Here is a 20,949-nt window from a genome sequence, read left to right as displayed (position 1 = left end):
GAAAATATTAAAAAAGTTGTTTTGGTTGGGCAAAATTTTACCAGAAAAATTGAATGAAATTCCTGAATATGTGTTTGGTTGAAGATAAAATATTGATGGGAACTATGTAGCACAGATACCGACGCGGGACACGTGACACGATACGACACGACACTCTGACACGTTAATTTTAAAAAATGTTAGATTTCGACACGTTAGTACACGTTTTGATACTAAATAATAATTTTTATTTATGTAGTGTATATTATATTTAATATTCAATAATTTAACAAAAAAATGAATCTAAACTTATAATATTCATAAATTTTGCAAAGAAACATAACGTATCCCAAATATTTATATTAAACTCAATAAAATGATAATCGTAATCCAACGAATCTAATAATTGAAACTAAAAACTCAACGCAAATTAACCTTTGGATCTTTTTTTGAATTTCTATAACGTGTGTTGGAGTGTCGGGGAGTGTCGGAGTGTCCGAGAGTGTCAGGAAGTGTCGGACACGACACGTCAGGATTTTTGAAGTGTCGGTGCTTCATAGGATGGGAATGACACCTAAACGATTTACTTGCACGCCCTAAACGACTTGCACGCCCTAACTTAGCCGGTTCTCTCATACAAAAACCACCTCCTGAGATGCTTTCTGCAACAGTGTTTTTGTGTGTTTTTACGTGCAATGGTGATTGATAGGCAAGTGAGTTAGATGGGTAAAATTCATCACATCTGTTAACCAAACATGGAGAATTGATATTGCCTTCTGCACTTAGCTAGGAAACCAGAAAAAACTCTTGAAACAAACACGCCTTAAGATTCGAGCTAAGTAGCTATTTATGACTCTTAAAACAGCAAATATAGTTTAGGACAATTTTCTGCAGGCTTGTAAATCTCATGTGAGTCAATTTGATGGCAAAACCTAAACAGATTCTGAAAACACAAGTAGGATAATTACAAAAAAATAGAGAAGCACCTACATGCTAAAAATCTTAAATGAATCAGGGAGGTAACGCGGTGTAAAGTGATTTAAAATTGACGTAAAGTGGTCTTAGTTTGTACTCATTCTTATGTAAGTATTGAAAAGTCGAGTAAAGTGATATATAATAAATTGACGTGCAAAATACCCATGATATTATTAAGGGAAATCTTTTTCGTACGTTGATATAGATAAGTTATCTTATCTTAAAATAATAAAAGGGACTCACAAATAATTAGAGAGAAAAAATAAAAATAAGACCCACATTTGTTATGTGTGTAGGAAGATGAGTTGTCACATATTGAATGAGATAAATATAATCTATTATTAATACCTAATAGCATGCACTACAGGTCAGATTGACAAGAGCATTCTGTGAGTGAACGAACAGGAACATCTAATGGGCCAGTCACAGGGGACTAAATTGTATTGATCTTTGACTATTTAAAATAATCAGTTTTTAAAGGGTTATGTTCCCTTTACCTCCACACCAAGCATTATAGGTACTCAAGTTGATGTCTGAATTATGTTTTTGGTCTACCACATTGTATCTTAGGCAAATCAAGTTTTGTGGTCCAATAATACGAATAATTCCTTTCATATTAAAAACAAAATTGTTTTATACTGCTAAGTACATTATTTTATCAATGCCAAACAATAAAGAATGGGGATCCTTGCTTTTTCTTAGCACCACATGCCAATCTCTCTATCTATTCTGCACAATTCTATGCGTTTAAACTTTAAAACTTTAAACTTTAAACAGCCAAGCAAATCCAAAAAATAAAAGTTACAAAGACCCAAGAAAAAAAAAAAAAGGAAATTATAAAAATGGAAAAGTTGAGAATCATTAGGCCTCTCTGTTAGTTGATGATAGTCTCACCTGAAGTGTATTGATTATGAATTTATGATCTCTAAATTGAAATTTAAAGTATAGGGTAAGCCATAAGGATTCTGATCACAAATCAATTTAAGACACGAATTGTCCCCTTCTGAGGTATCAATCATCCTTTCCCTCACCGGCCCAGTTGGCAACTTTATCTTCAGGTTCAGCCATACCCATAAATTCACAGTTCTGACATTTTCATCTGGTTACTTTCATTAAATGAATTTTATCCTCTTATTATTTTTCTCAAACTTAAGATCATACACTCCAGAATCATGGTTCTACAAACTCAGATAGCATGAGGACACCAAAAGGGTAAAAGTTGTTGGAGGTCATGGGTTCGAGAGAGAAGAGCATAAATGTGTCTGAAATATTATACTAAGAGACATTAAATTTAAAATGCTAAACAATGTTACTTCTTGGTTAAAAAAAATTCTAAAAATAATACAAGTTATTAGACTCTAATCCATATAAATTCAAATGACCATGTTTTTTTTATTGAACTTGTATATAAACATATTATTAGATTATATTAATAATATATTCAAGAAAACTAACACATCACAGAACCACTTGCCCCCACCCAAAAAGAAAATCAAAAGCATAATATAAAGGAGGGAAAATAAAACATAGCATCCAATCCATGATGATGTCTGTGGGGACTTCAATTCCAGCCTATGCATCTTTCCAGGTAATCAAAGCAAGTCTACCCATTCGACATTACCCACTATGCATTTCCCATCACTTATCAATAATCATTCATAGAAAGCAAAAATTGATCATTCAACAAACTAACAACAATCATGACAAAATGCAGAAATTAAGCAACCATGCTTTTTTTTCCCCTTAACTATTTAACTCACATTTGTGCACTAATGTTTTCATCTAAATTTAAGCTCAAAGTATTTAAGTAGACCATAAAATTATTTATAGATAATTGTGAGGTAACGAGACTAACAACTAAGAAGTATATATATTGACAATTTTTTATATATTTACTTAAAATATTTATATTAATAAAAGAGTAGAAGTCAATCAATGGCTTTCTTCACAAATCTCTTTTTCTTTTATTTTTTTTATTTTTATTTTATGCTTTATGTTCTTCAACTCTATATATAAGCACAAGCTACGCTTTGTATTTTCCAGTGAATATTCCGGTCAGTGGAGAGAAGAAGCTAACCGGATAACCTCGCCGGGAAATGGACGAGTCGTGGAGAATGCGAATAGGATTAACGTCGGGGCTCCCTCGCCGGCGATCCATGGAGGACCGGTTATCTTCTCGCTCAAGACGGTCTGTCTTCGCCGGCTCCGGCGCCTCGGAGTCCGAAACCTTGGACCCTCACGACTTCGCCGACGTCTTCGGTGGTCCACCCAGGAGCCTCCTCGTGCACAAGTTCTCCAGGTCCAGTTCGTTCTACGAGGAAATTTTCCGGCCGCCGGAGTTCACATCTCCGGCGCCGGCCAAGGGTGGCCGTAGCCTGCCTGTGTTTCGGATCCCGGCGAAGAACCAGGGGTTTTACAGCGACATATTCGGGTCCGACGATGACCGGAGGTCAAGAGAGCGGTCCGGTAGGCAATCGCAGGGGAAATCGAAGTCCAATTCATCGTCAGCGCTGAGTTCCGAGGATCTGAGCCCTCTCCGGCCGGCGAACGGTGACGACGTGGTATTGTCTGCCTTTGTTTCAAAGCTGAGGTACTGAAACAGAAATCCCAACTAACTAACTGCTTGTGCATCAGTCTGTTATGTTGTGAATTGACATGTATGCCCTCTGTGATTAGCTATATTTGCAGATGTGCTCATCCTATAGCTATGGATATGGAATACATAGATTGTTAGGAAGATAACTGGTTTTTAAGTCTTAGTTATCTTCTTATCTTAAGGCTGAATATCTGCATGGATCTCTAGGCTTAGATGGTAGTAACTAGTAACATTCAGATTTAGAAGAAAGTAGCTAGAGTAGAGCTTCCTAAGTTTGGAGATTATAGGCAATAAATAATAATGATTGGTTTTGGTTTTATAAGTATACGTAGGAGATTATTTTATTTTATTTTATTTTTGATCATTTTGATAGAAATCAAACTAATTCGGTTGGAATAATATCGGATGGTATAGTAGAGGGATGTTCTTTTGATAATATTTTTTCCATTTCCATATTTGAAATCTAGATATCTAATTAAGGGAAATATAAATCATAATTTGGGAGCTGAACTTTGATATGAATAATATTGAATATGATATTTGTAATATTGAATGTGTTAGTAGACTTTTATGCAATTAGTTACGTGACAAAATAAATTGTTCGAAAAGCATATTTTTCTTACCTAGTTATGGGAATTCTGAGGCTTCTTAGTTATTGTTACAGGCCAATCAATGTCCCATGTAGATGGAACTCATCCACTATGATGCCCGAGGAACACCCAATTAAACAAGGGAGGTCACTTTTTCCATGCAATGGTCATTCATTTGATATTCATTGTGAGGATGATGAGTACAGGGAGAACTTCAAAAGTTCTCATTTAGGATTCTCAAGAAGAGTCTCATCCCCAGAAACAATTAGTCTTGAATCCAATTCATATCAAAGCATCAAAGTATCTGTTGATGACTGGGAACTCAACTCCCCATTTTCTGCTGTCTCTGGACTTTGTCAAGAACATGATGCAAAATCTTCAGTTCATGATCATGTGCATCCAGAACTAGTTATAGAAATGGATGACGATGAAGTTATGAGCTCCTATGTCATAGAGATCAATTCCGACCTCAGAGAGGGAAATTGTGGATCAGCAGCCATTGATGAAGCAATTGCATGGGCCAAAGAGAAGTTTCAGTCACGAAATTCTGATGAAGAATCAAGCAGTGAGCAAACCACTAAGATGGAAGGTGATTTTCTTATGCACAGAAATAAATAAATAAAAGTCTCACGAATTTAATGTACAATAGGTCCTGAAACGGACAAAGGCAGAACTTCATATTTGTCTCTGATCATGTAATGCAGGAAGGCGTGATGCAGTTGAATACCATGATGATGGCATTGGAATAGTTCAATCTCCAAAGGTAATATATTTTATTGGGTAAGCATAACTGCATGAATAACTAAATAAGCATGTGCTTCATATTACCGATACAAAGCTTATAATGACACTGCCTCCATTTTTAGATTTGTCTATAAGGCCTTTATTTGCTATTTTTAGTAGTACTTACAAGTTAGAAGTCGTCAAAAAATACGTGCCAAGTTTGATGAAACGACTTTCCACTTCGACAAGATCATTTCACAAGGTTATAAAAAAACTTGTTCAAGAAAATAAATGGTAAAAATTAAACCATGGATGATGTATGGATAGGTTGTGACTAAAAGAGTCCATCCATAATAAACTGAATAGAATGAAAAGAACAAATTGAGTGTGATTAGAAATGAGTAAAAGTTTAATGGGGGCATTGGAGGGTGATCTACTTTCTGCCCAAAAATCACGTTATATTTTCTCAAGCTGGTGAAACATCCCACTTTGTAAAGTCCATGGTTCATATTAGGTTCCTTTGTTTCCAATTCTTTTACCTGATAATCAGGATTTATATTTGATTCTTCTGCTGTTTCTACACAAGGTACAGACAGAAACAGAGAAGTTGGACAGAGATATAAGATTGTGGTCATCTGGCAAGGATATGGACATACGGCTACTGCTTTCTACATTACATCATGTGACGTTTCCTTCGTTGTTGATCTCATATTATTGACAATTTATTGAATCTTATGTAGCTTTATACCCCTTTGATGCATGCAGATGACAGGAGAATTGACATGATTTTGTATGTTTCCATTAACAGATCCTGTGGCCTGAGAGTGGTTGGCATGCTGTTCCTGTAATGAGCCTAATAGAAAGCACACAAGTGAAGAAGGCCTATCAGAAAGCAAGGTTATGCCTCCACCCAGACAAACTGCAGCAAAGAGGAGCAACATTCTTACAGAAGTACATAGCAGAGAAGGCTTTCACCATTCTTCAGGTATGTAAAAAATATACCACATATGGATAAATTCTACCATTAAGTTTCTCAGGGTCAACAAATTATACACAAAGGATCAATGCAGAAATTGAGTTCACATCTTCTACGTTGTAATAGGATGCATGGACTGCATTTATTTCTGAAGACGTTTCCTTCTAAACAGAAGATGACTCTAATTCCTGATAACTCAGTTTTGGTTTAAAGCTCGTGGACAAACACCAAGCTAGACATTTGGAATGATGGAAGTGTTCGTTTCCATGCAGCAAATACACATTAAGTACATGAAATTTGAAAAACAGCATCTCCTTTGTACAAATAGTTGACTGATGGATCTACTGTTTTATCTGTGTATGTATCATAAGTTGTTTGATGCCTTTGTAGGCATTACTTTGAAAGTAGTTAAAAGGATATTATTTGATTGGTTTCTGTGTATTTGTCTTGTATATGATGACAAGGAACCAAGAAATTAGACTTTTGTTATTCTTATGGAACCCTATTCATTTAAAGATCAACTGCAGCTTTGAACACTTTGTTGTAAATATTATTATTATTTATTTATTTGTTATTTGTTGTATTGGGCTTAGCCCATTAGGTCAAATATTCTAGGTCTTGTATTCTCTATAAATAGAGAACCCTTTTGTACATATGATTTACAATTCTATAATATATTAGAATACCCTTTTTCAAGTTGGTATCAGAGCTCTCGATCTGAGGGTTCTGCTTCCGCGCTTATTTGCCTTTAGAGTAAAAAAAACCCTGATCCCTTTGCCTCATGCTGCCATCATCCGCCACCGGAATTTTTTTTTCCGGGGACCTTTTGGACCAAGAGGACTACTGTTCACTGTTATTTTTCTTCGATTACAGCCGCGAACACCGATTACACAGCCCAAACACCTCCAAACAGATCTGTCATCGCGTCTGGACCACCTTCCGGTGATTTTTCAACCGCGACCTCCCACAGACAGGTGCGCGCTCGCCGGTTGACCTTGTGCAAAAATTTTAGCCGGAGAGGACAGCCCACGCGCTCTCACGCGCCGCCCAAGCTCCAGCGCGTGAAGCCCACGCGCAGCCACCTCCACCGGCGCGTGGAGGCGCGTGACACCTTATTTTGGCCTTGGACCACCGCCATTCTTCTCGTCTCCTTGTTCTCTGTCTGGATCTGTGATTGTTTCACTGATCGGACTTTATATGATAATCTGTTTGGTTGATTTTATCGCTGGTTGTTAACTTTTTTATTGAAGAATGGCCGAGAATGACAGTTCTTTGATCTTATCTGGTAAGAGCACACGTTCTATATCTCTTCTTGCTTCTTGCACTGATTTTAAAACCTCATGGATTTTGGATTCTGGTGCAACTGATCATATGGCTTGTCGTACTGAGTTGTTTTGTTCTTATCATCCTACTGTTGGTAGTCATACTATATCCGTAGCTGATGGATCCCATAAATCAGTTATTGGTTCTGGTAACATTCAAATTCAACCTTCCTTGTTTCTTAAAAATGTTCTTTATGTTCCTCAGCTTTCTACTAATCTTATCTCCACTCAAAAACTTACAACCGATTTGAATTGTTCTATCACATTTTTTCCTTCTCATTGTGTTATTCAGGATCTTACCACGAAGAAGACAATTGGAGTTGCTAATGAACAGGATGGGTTGTATCATCTCCTTCCAGACCATGCTAGCAAAAATCAGTTATTAATGACACGTCATCCTTCTACTGCAGAGTCTATGATTTGGCTCCATCACAAGCGTCTGGGGCATCCACCATTTAGTCTTTTGAAGTCTATGTTCCCTTCTCTGTTTCTTAATAAGTCGGTTGAGACCTTTCATTGTGATGTTTGTGAATTTGCAAAACACCATCGAGTGTCATTTCCTTCTAGCACTATTAAAAGCAGGGAACCTTTTTCTCTTATCCATTCTGATGTTTAGGGCCCTTCTAAAGTGCACAGTGTTTCAGGTGCAAGGTGATTTGTTTCTTTTATTGACGATTGTACTCGGGTAACATGGATATACTTGATGAAAGACAAGTCTGAAGTACTAGAGATATTTATTCGGTTTCATCACATGGTTCAGACTCAGTTTGGTAAGGGTATTAAAAGACTAAGATCTGATAATGGTACTGAGTACGTCAACCAACGCCTGTCACAATTCACTTCATACAGAGGTATGATTCATGAGCTCACATGTGTTGATACCTCTCAACAAAACGGGGTTGTTGAAAGGGAAAATCGTCACCTCCTTGAAGTTGCTAGAGCACTACTTTTCCAGACATCTGTTCTTAGTTCTTATTGGGGAGAAGCAGTGTTAGCTGCAACTTTTTTGATCAATCGTTTACCTTCACGGGTCCTTAACAATATCAGTCCTATTCATTCCATGACTTCCTTCTTCCCTTCTGTTCCCATATTGCAGAGCCTTCCACCAAGAGTGTTTGGATGTGTTGCCTTTGTCCATGTTCATAAACAACATCGGAGTAAGTTGGATCTTAGGGCTCTTAAGTGTGTCTTCCTTGGTTATACCCCTTATAAAAAAGGGTACAAGTGTTATCATCCACCAAGTCAAAAAAAATTTGTTTCTATGGATGTCACCTTTCAAGAATCTGAATCTTATTTCATGGGTCTTCATCGTCAGGGGGAGAACAATTCTTCAGAAGACTCGTCCCCTTCCTTCTTTGAGTCTGGATCAGTCTTCTCTCTTCCTAGTGTGTCTGCTCTTGGTGTGTTAGAACCTTCAAATACACCTGAGATACGAAAAATTTTGACACCTGAATTGGTATATCAGAGGAGGAAACAACTCATACTGTCTCACCAGCAACCTCAATCGTCTGAACCACTGGTAAGTCCTGAATCTCCTGTTTCTTCTGAGTCTCTTGTTTCTTCTGAATCTCCTATTTCTGCTTATAATATTATTGCCTCTCATGATTTGTCTATTTCTTTTGATATCTCTAATAACTTACCTATTGCTTCTGCTTCTGATGACTTACCTATTGCCCTAAGAAAAGGAAAAAGAACTTCTTCCAAGAGATCTTGTTCTTCCTGTCCCTCTTGTACTCAATACCCTATATCCCATTTTGTGTCCTCTACTAATCTTTCTGTGCAGCACAAAAGCTTTGTTTCAGCACTAGATTCTACTTCAATCCCAAAATCAGTACATGAAGCTTTGAAAGATGGGAATTGGGCTCAAGCCATGCAAGAGGAGATGAATGCGTTGGTGAAAAATAAAACATGGGAAGTTATTGATAGACCCAACGGAAAGAAAGCAATAGGATGCAGATGGGTTTATGCCCTGAAATATAATTCTAATGGCACTCTTGAGAGATACAAGGCTCGATTAGTCGCCAAAGGTTACACTCAAACCTATGGCATTGATTATGAAGAAACCTTTGCTCCAGTTGCAAAGATGAATACGGTGAGAATCTTGTTATCCCTTGCTGCCCATTACAATTGGGATATAAATCAATTTGATGTGAAAAATGCTTTCCTCAATGGTGAGTTAGAAGAAGAAGTCTACATGGAAATCCCGCCTGGTTTTGATTCTGTGAAGGGGGAAAATAAAGTTTGTAGATTAAAAAATGCCTTGTATGGATTGAAGCAGTCACCTCGTGCTTGGTTTGGAAGGTTTACTAAGGTTATGATGACCTTAGGATACAGACAGAGTCAAGGAGATCACACTCTTTTCTTCAAGCACTCCCAAAATGGGAAGCTTACTGTGCTCCTTATATATGTTGATGATAATAATATCACAGGTGATGATTTTGTGGAGAGACAGATTCTGCAAACACGGCTTGCCTCTGAGTTTGAAGTCAAAGACCTTGGGAAACTGAGATATTTCTTAGGGATAGAAGTAGCTCATTCAAGCAAAGGAATTTTTATCAGCCAGAGGAAATATATTCTTGATCTTCTCAAAGAAGCAAGAAAGCTCGGGTCTAAACCCTCCAATACTTCTATTGAGCAGAATCACAAGATGGGCTATGAAGAAGAGAGTCCTCCTGTTGATAAAGGACAATATCAACGGCTAGTTGGGAAATTGATATATCTGGCCCATACTAGACCAGACCTAGCTTATGATGTTAGTGTTGTCAGTCAGTTTATGCACGATCCAAAGGAAAAACACATGCAGGCAGTAGAGAGAATTCTTCAGTATCTTAAAGGTACTCCTGGTAAAGGATTGTTATTCCGACGTGATGGCAATCTATCTTTAGAAGTCTACACAGATGCTGATTATGCTGGATCTGTGACTGACCGTCGTTCTACCACTGGTTATTGCATGTTTCTTTGCAGTAACTTGGTGACATGGAGAAGTAAGAAACAAGATGTTGTTGCCAGATCAAGTGCAGAAGCTGAATTTCGAGCTATGGCTCAAGGCATTTGTGAGTTACTGTGGCTGAAAATTGTACTTGATGATCTCAAAATAAAATGTGAGGGACCTATGAAGCTGCTATGTGATAATAAGTCCGCTATTTGTATAGCTCATAATCCAGTTCAACATGATCGAACTAAACATATTGAGGTCGACCGCCATGTCATCAAAGAGAAACTTGATAGCGGGTTGATTACCACTCCATACATTCCCACTGGGCGTCAATTAGCTGATCTATTGACAAAGAGGCTTCCTTCAGACAGATTTCAAGAACTTACTAGCAAGCTGGGAATGATAAATATCTATTCCTCAGCTTGAGGGGGAGTGTTGTAAATATTATTATTATTTATTTATTTGTTATTTGTTGTATTGGGCTTAGCCCATTAGGTCAAGTATTTTCGGTCAAGTATTCTCTATAAATAGAGAACCCTTTTGTACATGTGATTTACAATTCTATAATATATTAGAATACCCTTTTTCAAGTCACTTTCTGCTAGATAAGCTTATCCTTAACACACTCTCAGATTACTTAGCTTTTCTTTCTAAGGGCAGAGAATTCTTGGTGTGTCTACATATGGTCAAATTGTAAATATGAAATATTTCAGGTATCTGGTATCAGTTACTGCTGTGAACAAGGCCTTGGTCCAGCTGCAACCTCCATTTAAATATCCAGTCTTACACCTACTGATAGAAAGAAGAAAATAAAGGAAACCTCTTCCACCTACATGATGAAATTTCCAAGGTCCATTGAAAAATACGAAATTACTTAAACATGTTGCTCCTATGTTTACATATCATCAATATAGACAACCACTTAAAGGGTAGTCAAAGATTTACAATAGCAACTTACAACAATATCAGTTATGTCGCTTAAGAAGCCTATACTCAGGAATTCGAAAATACATAGTATATTAACAAATTATCTAGGTGTGTCTACATATGGTCAAATTGTAAATATGAAATATTTCAGGTATCTGGTATCAGTTACTGCTGTGAACAAGGCCTTGGTCCAGCTGCAACCTCCATTTAAATATCCAGTCTTACACCTACGATAGAAAGAAGAAAATAAAGGAAACCTCTTCCACCTACATGATGAAATTTCCAAGGTCCATTGAAAAATACGAAATTACTTAAACATGTTGCTCCTATGTTTACATATCATCAATATAGACAACCACTTAAAGGGGAGTCAAAGATTTACAATAGCAACTTACAACAATATCAGTTATGTCGCTTAAGAAGCCTATACTCAGGAATTCGAAAATACATAGTATATTAACAAATTGTCAAATATCCTAACTTTTTTGAAGTATGAAATAAATACACATAACACAATGCTCCCATCATAGTCATCCACCCACCTGCTTTATCAGCTCCCCAAATTCTTCATCAGTGCTTTTAAGCATCATTGACAAAGGTAAATTGATCCCACTTTGCAAAACCTCCATGTGTCTAGGCTTTATCCTGTTCTCCAAACTAAAAGCGAAGTACTGAGGAAATTCTTTCAACTCCTCCAATTTTCTCCCCATTTCCCCGGCAAAATACTCAAACTTTGGCTGAAAATTATTTTCTATACTGAAAGTAAACAATGGTGGATGTCTCAACACCATACTTCTAGCCTCTTCCTTGGAAAATCCCAAATTCACCAAGTATTTCAGCTTAGGGACGAGGGTCCTTTCAACATTAGATACCAACAAAACAGAATCTTGATAAGCCAAGGTTGCCAAATCCTTGAACCCAAGTCTCTTAAGGTAAAGCAAAGCTGGCTTAAGCTGGTCTTTCACACTAGATGTAAGAAATCTTGGGCACTTATTGATAACCTTCCTAAAGCTATAATCTGGGACATTGAGATCTTGAAAGAGAAAATCAAAAACTGGGTTAAGATCAGTTTTGATGTCAGAGGTGAGAATCTTGGGGCACATGCCAAAGATCCTGGGCAAGTCCTTCTCCTGGATGCCTTTGGAAAGAAGGAAGTAGATAATGGAATGAATGGATTCCATGGTAGCTGTGCGTAGGTCAGGGTTTTGGGACAGTGCTTTACCTGCATCAACACCCATTATCTCAAGGCAGAGGACTTTCTCTTTGAATTGGAGGGAGAGTTTTGCATGGTTTGGTACATAAAGTGGGTGGTTTTGAAGGAGGCTTTTGGGTTTAGCAGCCACAAGGGTGTTTGGTTTTGAAGGAGATGATGGTTTATCAGGAGGGATGCTGCAAAGAGAAGAATGTAAAGCTACAGCTCCAGCAGATGGGGCCATGGTGTAGAGTGAAGAGTGAAGAGCGAAGGAGAGTGAGTTACGGACAGAAAAATATGGTGTGGAGGATGTCCTATTATGAAGATGTCATTTCATTGTGGCACGACACGTGGAGATATATTTGATATTTGATTGGCTGTACTTGGATCTCAGAGATTTTTATAAGATTGAATTAGTATGTCCCTTGCCCCACGAAGTTGTTCTTTTTTTATAAGTTTTTTTATTTTTATATATATATATATATTAAATTAGGGCTTTATTAATCTCATTCAATAGGAGAGAACTCTCTCGTGCAATAGAGATAATCATGTGTAGGTCCCACCCATTATAAAAAAAGAAAAAGAAAATAAAAAAATAACACGAAAATCGATGTATGTGTAAGAGAGAAAAATTCTCTCCTACAAAATAAGAATATATTTATTTACAAAAAAAAATAAGAATATATTTTCTCGTTAAATTAACACTTTTTTCTGAAAACAAACTTTGCAATTAGTCTGCATCTCGAGAAAATCTTGGGTAAAATTAGATTTAGGTACATCTTTATTTAATGAGAAAATTTTTGGGATTTAATGAGAAAAATAAAGAAAAATAAGGATATAAATAAAAATAATAATTTTTTGATTTGGAAAAAAGATGTACCCACTTTTTTACCCTTTTGCCCCTTATTAATTAATTAATAACCATTTTGCCCCTCATTCGAAACTATTTATCAATCTGCCCCTCTTTAGTCGACTACCTTGCATTTTTAATCGACTAAATGGCCAAAACAGACAAAAAATGGCTGCTGGGAGATTTAGTCGACTAAATCTCCCTATTTAGTCGACTAAATCTTCATATTTGACAACAACAAAAAAGTCAGTATGACTTTAATCGATTAAGTAGGGAGATTTAGTCGATTAAATCTCCCAACATCCGTTTAGTCGATTAAAAATGCAAGGTAGTCGATTAAAGAGGGGCAGATTGGTAGATAGTTTCGAATTAGGGGCAAAATAGTTATTAATTAATTAATAAGGGGCAAAAGGGTGAAAAAGCCCACATAAGTATACCTGCCACGGACTTTCAGTAATTTTAAAATTAGGGATAAGATATATTTAAAAACTTTTTCTATACAAATTTTTACAAACTACGTTTTGTATTTCGAGAAGTAAGTGAGTGTATCGAAATAGATCTTCTTATGTCTAAAAAAAATAACATGGTCATGTAGGACAATCATAACCATATAAAGGTAAATCAACAGTTATGATTTAGTAATTACCTATTTTAATATTTTTTTCTCTCCTCTTTTATCACCATTGATCCACCTTTATATGGTTATTATGATTGTCCACATAACCATGTCATGTCTTTTCCAATATGAGAGGATCCACTCCCAAGTGTACTTCCCGAAATACATAATGTAATTTGTAAACAAAACTCGTCACTTAAAATTATATTATTTTGAGAGTTGAAGGAATTAATGAAATATGTTTTGATAAAATTCATATGACAAAGAAATAAATAAATTTTTTAAAATATCCTTTATTGATTTTTTCAACCTTTAAAATGACGTAATTTAAGTATTGCCGGATATAAAAATACTTTTACTTGAAAAGAATTAGATAATTAAAGTTGGTTTTAAGTTAATTAGTTTAATAAAAGAGTTCTCTTTTTCTGCAATTACTGCAGATAAGTTATCTGCAGTAAGCCCAATACGACGTCGTTTTGAGACGGAAATCATGGTATTTTGGTAATTTTAATTTATTTCAGCGTTATTATAGTCTTTATAATTTTTATATTTTAATCTTTCAATCCCAAAACGATATTGTAACAACCCGCACCGTTAATTAAGGTATTTAATTAATTAATTATGCAAAATTAGGAAATGATTTCATAATTGACCCTAATGATTATTTATGAGGCTTAATAATCATAATAAGTGATTAAGAATGTTGAAAGTCGCTTTTCGGAAGAAAAGTGCAGATACCGGTTCTGCTAGTCGGTATAAATGTGTGCCGAAAAAGTATCCCAAAAAATTAAATTAAGTGCATGATAATTACTAGAATAATATGTAGGACTTGTAAAACGAGTTTCAAGTCCAAATAATGAGAACTGGTGCTAGAAACCGGTACTGGCTTTGAAAAGCGCATACCGGAAAGGTGCTCAGAAAAATATAATAAAAATATGATAATTCTTGGAAAAATGTGTAGTTTCAGAATCCAAAGTTTGGGTTTAAAATGCTAAGCGTAGCAATTAAAGTTAATACTGTGTGTTTAAGTGTGTTTGGGCTATAAATACTCCCATTATGGGCACAAAACCCTAGGATCAGAATTTTATACGTGACTTGGTGGCTGAGTGCACCTTGGCACTGTTCCATTGTTGTGTTCTTCTTCCTTGAGAGTCTAGGAGCCATTTCTTCCTTGTTCTTTGTGGTTTCTTCTTCTTAAACACTTGTGTGAGGGAGAGTCACCTTTGGGAAGGGGTTTGTGGTGTTGTTTCTAAGTTGTGAAGTCTGTGTGAGGGAGGTTTGATTGCTGACTTGTTGGTTTTGGGTTGAGGGAAGCTTGGTTTTGGTTTTTGGAGGTCCAAGTGGTGACCTTTGTGTTAAAGAACCAACCTTTGTGAAGCCATTTTCGTGCATCTTCCTTGAGTCAGACTTGAGGGGCTGTGTTGAGCTCCAAGAGCATCTCCATTCTGAGTTTTGAACCTTGGTATGTTGTACCAACCTTTAACTTGAGTTTGAAGGCTTAAAAATGGTACCTTGATGTATCTAATGACTAAAAGATGATAACTTGTTGCTGGGTAATGTTGAACACGCCTAGAAATGCATGATTAGGTGTTTAAAATCGGTAAAAAGGGAGCCTTTAAGGGATATCTTCACGAAAATACATAAACTGCATTCTGTCGTGAAATATCTGGATATTTGTCGAACAGATATCCGGATATTGGATATCCGGATATGTGGTTTTGGGATATCCGGATATCCAGACGACGACGTTTTGGTCCCTGTCAAAATCACGAGGGCCATTTTGGTCCCTGTCAAAATGCATGAGGACGTTTTTAGTCCCTGACAAAAAGCACGGGGCCCTTATTGGTCCCTAACCAGAGAAAAATAGGCACATGACTTCATTGTTTTTCTATGCAGTCCAATTTTGCAAAACAGAAGTGCATTACATCAGAAACAGGAGTGCAATCCATTTGTTCATCACAAAGTAATTAAACTAAATTTCATCACAAAGTAAAATACTCCTTCTTGGCATTTTATTTCCATGAAGTTTGTGTTTCTAACTGAAGTTTCGACCTTATTAACGATTATTCATTTCTTTTTCAATGCTAATTAAGCTTCCCACTTTGTTAAAAGAGATTCTTGGCTCTTGCAAACAGCTTTTACGATCCCTAGAATACTATGAACTGCTTTAATTCTCTTAGTCTGTATAAGACATAGCGATTTATGAACAATATCTTCAGTAGTGTAGCATTACAATTATACTATTTATTTTTCTATAAAAGATAATTGCATGATTGTTGATATTTAAATACAGAGAAAAATCAGAGAAGAAGCCAGGTAAATGATTGTGGATAATTGCAATGCATGGCAGTTGACTGGACTGCAACAGTTGGTAGTTCTCAGCCACATGAAGGCAACTTGAGAGGAAGCAGCCCACCTCCATCAAAGCCACAACAGGCAAATGAGTTGTTGAGTAATGAAACAATGAATGCAGCAACCAGTGGCACTCGAAGCAGATTATTGGCCTTCATGAGCACACCTAGTTTTAGGCCACCAAAGCCTGCCTCAAGAAAATGACCTGCTACTATATATGACCTGAGAGTAGTGCATGAGCCAACTGAGAAGGGTTTATATTATGTGATTGACTTTTTTTGAAAATTCTAGCCATTATGTATTTGGAGGCCTTATTATGTCAATGTTTTTTTTTGTAAATTCTGGTCATATTGTATTAGAGGTCTTTCTTTTAATTCCTGGCAGTTGGCTTTATTTTGTAATGCACAACTGTACATCCATGTCTTCAAATGTAATGATACTCAAATCATGTTCCAGCTATTATGTTTCACAGGGTTGATGAATGTTTAAGTTTACCATTTTTTATGTTTTTTAACTAATATACGTAGTTGTAGTTCTTGTACATCCATGTCTTCTGGTTTAACAAATTGGACTGCATACAAATCCAATTTAATGTCATGTTCCTGTTTTGCAAAATTGGATTGCACTCCTGTTTCTGATGTAATGCACTTTGTAACACCCCGTATATATCCGGCAATGTTATCATACTATCGTATTAAGCAGCGCTTAATAAAAATGCGGAATATCTTTTTCTTTTCAATTATGATGTCATTATCATTACCAACTTGCTTATTAATCAATTAATAAAATAACGCTTGTATGTAATTGCAATAAAACAGCTATCTGAATATACCTCATAACATAGATAATAAAAGTGTGGCTCTAGTCACGGAACTACAACAACGTAGACCGGACCATCTAACAATTTATACAACTCCAAACTAAAGCACTAACATAAAGTGTCATGGACAATCCCCATGCTCAGTCAAATAAGGCAACACGCCCAACATCAGTCTCAACAACCACATAATCATAAATAACGGAAACCATAAATAGCATCCATATTCAGTCATGGCAGCAAAACATCATAATATCATCAACTAAGCTCTGGCCTCCTGCCGCCAGAGGCATCAGTCACCATACTACCTGAACCTGAAATAAGCATTCCCCAAACGTGGGGTGAGATCTCTAAACAAGAAATCTCAGTAAGACAAGGGGTCCTCAAAGATCTTCCACCCCAAGCTCACTTACATGTGCAATATAAGTTTAAAAGCAGATATCATCATCAGTTCCAAAATAGTGCAATGCAGCAGATAATCATGTCATGTGTGTCAATTCTATTCTACTGGCCAGAGAAATGCAGGATTTACATACGCCAAATACCCACACTAGTGCAAGACGCTACTTGCATTCACCCCGGATCACCATATCGTATGACGCCACATACTCAGGCTTACCGTCAAGATGAAACAACACATGCATATTAAAAGCCATTACACAAAAAGCTCAAGAGCATTTCAAATATCCAAAGCATGTAACACATCATGCATATAACCATACCCCCATGGGACATGGTGGAACCACAACATGGCTAAACCGAGGACACGAAAGCTTACCTTGCAAGCTAACACCCAAGGCCAAGAGTCCACAGCTCAAAGTCCGAACACAGCAGACTCACAATCTGTTATAGACCAATACTATATCAATAATAATGCAACACAAGCATATAACTTAAAGACAACACCTTTCCTTACGTTTTACGTCTTAAGACTCCATACCAAGCCATAAGTCCTTAATCACAACGATTCTGACCTAGTTCATTAATTACAGAAGTTCAACTTCATCAATCTAAGGTCCACAAACCCCCAATAGCCTACTGTACACACAGCACAACTACTGTTCTACGAAATCCCAGAATATCCGGATATTTCTCGGGACCATATCCGGATATGCAATATCCAGATATCTGACTGGGAATATCCGGATATGCAATATCCGAATATCCAGAATCCCATATCCGGATATCTAATATCCGGATGTCCAAATCCCATATCCGGATATTTTTCGGGCAGATATCCGGATATTTCACGACAGAATGCAGAAACTGCATTTCGTGAAGATATCCTTCCAAGGTTAGGTTTTTACCGATTTTAAACACCTAAACATGCATTTCTAGGTGTGTTTGACCAACCCCAACATTAAGTTATCATCTTTTAACCTTTACATGCATCAAGGTTCCATTTTTAAGTTCAAAAACTCAAGATCAAAGGTGGTGAAGCTTACCAAGCTCAAACTAAGAAAAAGGGTGCTCTTGGAGCTTACACAACAGCTCCAAGGTTCTGTCTCTCACTGTATACGAAAATAGTGCACAAAGGTGGTTCTTTTACACCACAAGGAAGCTCCTTTGAGCTCCAAAATGCCACCACAATGGCTCAACACTCTCAACCCCCAAAGTCAGCAAACAAGGACCCTCCAACAGAGGTAAAAACTCAGAATGATATTCCCAACACACTCACCATAGTGTTTCACACTCACTCAAGGTGTCTACAAGAAGAAAGTGTGAAGAAAATGGCTTCAAGCCTCAAGAAAGGAGAAGAGAAGCCTATGGAACAGTGTTTCAAGGTTCAGGTCAGCCACTCTCACGCACAAAAACTGAGGTCCTAGGGTTATGTGCCAATCATAAGGCTATATATAGTGGTTTAACAATTAAACACACAGTATTAAATTTAATTGCTACGCTTAGCATTTTAATCCCAAACTTTGGAATCTGAAACTACACATTTTTTCAAGAATTATCATATTTTTCTTATAATTTTCTGAGCACATTTCCGGTACGCGCTTTTCAAAGCCAGTACCGATTTCTAGCACCAGTTCTCATTATTTGGACTTGAAACTCGTTTTACAAGTCCTACATATTATTCTAGTAATTATCATGCACTTATTATAATTTTTCGGGATACTTTTTCGGTACGCATTTATACCGACTAGCAGAACCGGTATCTGTACTTTTCTTCCGAAAAGCGACTTTCAGCATTATTACTCACTTACTATAATTATTAAAGCCTCATAATAATTATTAGGATCAATTATGGAATCATTTCCTATTTTCTCATAATTTATTAATTAAATTCCTTAATTAACGGTGCGGGTTCTTACACACTTCTGTTTTGCAAAATTGGACTGCATAGAAAAGCATTGAAGTCATGTGCCTATTTTTCTCTGGTTAGGGACTAATAAGGGCCCCGTGCTTTTTGTCAAGGACTAAAAATGTCCTCGTGCATTTTGACAGGGACCAAAATGGCCCTCGTGGTTTTGACAGGGACCAAAACGTCGTCGTCTCGTCTTTCACGGTGTCCCACATCCAAGCCGAGTCAGCAAACTAACGTGCCAACTGTGCACCATTAGTTGGTCCGTTAGGTAGGAGTTAACGGAAAGATGAACGTGTCCTCTTTTTTGTTATTTCAGGGACCAGTTTGTCCTTTTTTTATTGCTAGGGACTGAAAAGGGTTTCGTGAATATTGCAAGGGACTAAAAATGGTAATTACTCTTTATTCAAATTCTATCTCACTCTTTTTTTCTTTCCACTTTTAGTCAAGGACTATGAAATCCAGGCCCACAATAAATGACCTCCTTGCCCAGATCTCTCTACCTTGCCCAAATGCCAAACGGATAGGACTTCTAAAAAAAGTTGAAATCCTTCTAGTACTCATGATAGGCCCAAGACATAAGGGGAAGACTTTCACCCCAAGTCAAACACTATGATAATCTCTCCGCACTTCTGGTACACAACTTGGAAATTCTAATCTCTATAAGTCATATGCACTACGTAGACACCACCATCTCATGGCTTCGAAGCCTTGGCATATTTGTATGTAGAGATCCGTCATCACCTGTGATCATCTCCCTATAGCTGATCACCCACCGATGAATTCAACATCAATCGATCCAAAACTTGAAATAATGGATGTAATCCAAAAAAAATTCATAAGTGGTTGTTAATAGAGTTGAAGTCACCAAATTATGAGGAGTCCGTATCAATTTATGTCTAATTGCTCCACGTATCGTCCCTCAAACCATATTTTCTAAACGAACTAAAGTTAATCCAAATTAGTCTTGTAATAAATCTGCTACAGAACGAATACGTTTATTTTTTAAATGATTCATGTCGTCCAGTGTACCCATTCCATATTTCATTCCAACCAAATGATCCACAGCTGTCAATATATCTCGTGATAATAAAAATGTATTGTTCTGGGGTATATTAGGCTAGGCTTTAACTTAAATAGGTCAGGTCTATATAAAAATATTTGGTCTGACCTAACCTGTTAGTCTGTGTAGGCCTTAAATTATAAGTTTGATGTGACCTATATTTAAAAAATAAAAGCTTTGACCCTAACTTATAAATCTAATCTGATTTATATTTAAAAAATAAAAGCTTGACCTATGCCTGTTTAAACCTATTAAATATTAACAATTAAAAGAATAACTAAAATAATATTACTTTATTATTTCAAATTATTAAAATAATAATTTTATTTTAAATAAATAATATGATATAGACTGATCTGTAGACTTGTAGGCCCGAAAGTAAGAAAAGCCTATAACATGTTTGCTAAATAGGCTTTTTAATAAGTCCATGTCTATTCTAGACCTACTATAGACGAGATCGTAAATCCCTGTAGACCGACCTAATCCATTTACACCCATGTAATCAAGTATCGCTTCATCTTGTCATAATCCGGTTCAACATATTTCAAATAATCAAAACAGTAGAAAACCAGTGTCAGGGCCGATATTGAAATTAGATACAGTGGTACGTTTATTTCTTTTAATTTTTAAACCCTAAATTGCTATCGTTTGATATAAAACCATTATAATAAAAAAAAAAAAATTCATAACCCTTTACCTATTACCTATTGTTTTTCACGTGAGTTGTT

At 36.5% G+C, this 20,949-nt stretch overlaps 2 protein-coding genes across 4 annotated transcripts; one reads left to right on the top strand and one right to left on the bottom strand.

Moving 5' to 3' along the window:
• Positions 1–3,018: 3,018 nt before the first annotated feature.
• On the top strand, positions 3,019–6,336 carry LOC133295616 (uncharacterized). Of its 3 annotated transcripts, none has more exons than XM_061494461.1 (6): positions 3,019–3,544; positions 4,215–4,729; positions 4,845–4,903; positions 5,456–5,545; positions 5,672–5,848; positions 5,966–6,336. In XM_061494461.1, the coding sequence occupies exons 1-6, from the start codon at positions 3,051–3,053 to the stop codon at positions 6,005–6,007; spliced, it is 1,377 nt and encodes a 458-aa protein (XP_061350445.1). In that variant the 5' UTR covers positions 3,019–3,050; the 3' UTR covers positions 6,008–6,336. The 3 variants fall into 3 exon arrangements, with proteins under 3 accessions (XP_061350445.1, XP_061350446.1, XP_061350444.1); XM_061494462.1 differs by having other exon boundaries at positions 5,450–5,545; positions 6,040–6,336; XM_061494460.1 differs by having other exon boundaries at positions 5,450–5,545.
• Positions 6,337–10,951: 4,615 nt separating this feature from the next.
• On the bottom strand, positions 10,952–12,492 carry LOC133295614 (transcription termination factor MTEF1, chloroplastic). The gene has a single exon (XM_061494456.1). The coding sequence runs from the start codon at positions 12,457–12,459 to the stop codon at positions 11,554–11,556; it is 906 nt and encodes a 301-aa protein (XP_061350440.1). The 5' UTR covers positions 12,460–12,492; the 3' UTR covers positions 10,952–11,553.
• Between the last annotated feature and the right edge of the window lie 8,457 nt (positions 12,493–20,949).

Source organism: Gastrolobium bilobum, unplaced genomic scaffold (assembly GCF_033153095.1).
Source record: "Gastrolobium bilobum isolate Gb01-03AN ecotype WA unplaced genomic scaffold, APGP_CSIRO_Gbil_v1 utg38780, whole genome shotgun sequence".
Taxonomy (NCBI): Eukaryota; Viridiplantae; Streptophyta; class Magnoliopsida; order Fabales; family Fabaceae; genus Gastrolobium; species Gastrolobium bilobum.
Note: the sequence above shows the minus strand (reverse complement) of the source record. Positions and strands in the feature narration are given on the sequence as shown.

What these genes read in the sequence shown, in the direction of transcription:
- LOC133295616 (XM_061494460.1), top strand. Translation starts at nt 3,051, where the DNA reads ATGGACGAGTCGTGGAGAATGCGAATAGGATTAACGTCGGGGCTCCCT. An exon ending in GCCTTTGTTTCAAAGCTGAG is followed by an intron (nt 3,545 to 4,214) that starts GTACTGAAACAG and finishes TTATTGTTACAG; the next exon opens with GCCAATCAATGTCCCATGTA. An exon ending in GCAAACCACTAAGATGGAAG is followed by an intron (nt 4,730 to 4,844) that starts GTGATTTTCTTA and finishes CATGTAATGCAG; the next exon opens with GAAGGCGTGATGCAGTTGAA.
- LOC133295614 (XM_061494456.1), bottom strand. Translation starts at nt 12,459, where the DNA reads ATGGCCCCATCTGCTGGAGCTGTAGCTTTACATTCTTCTCTTTGCAGC.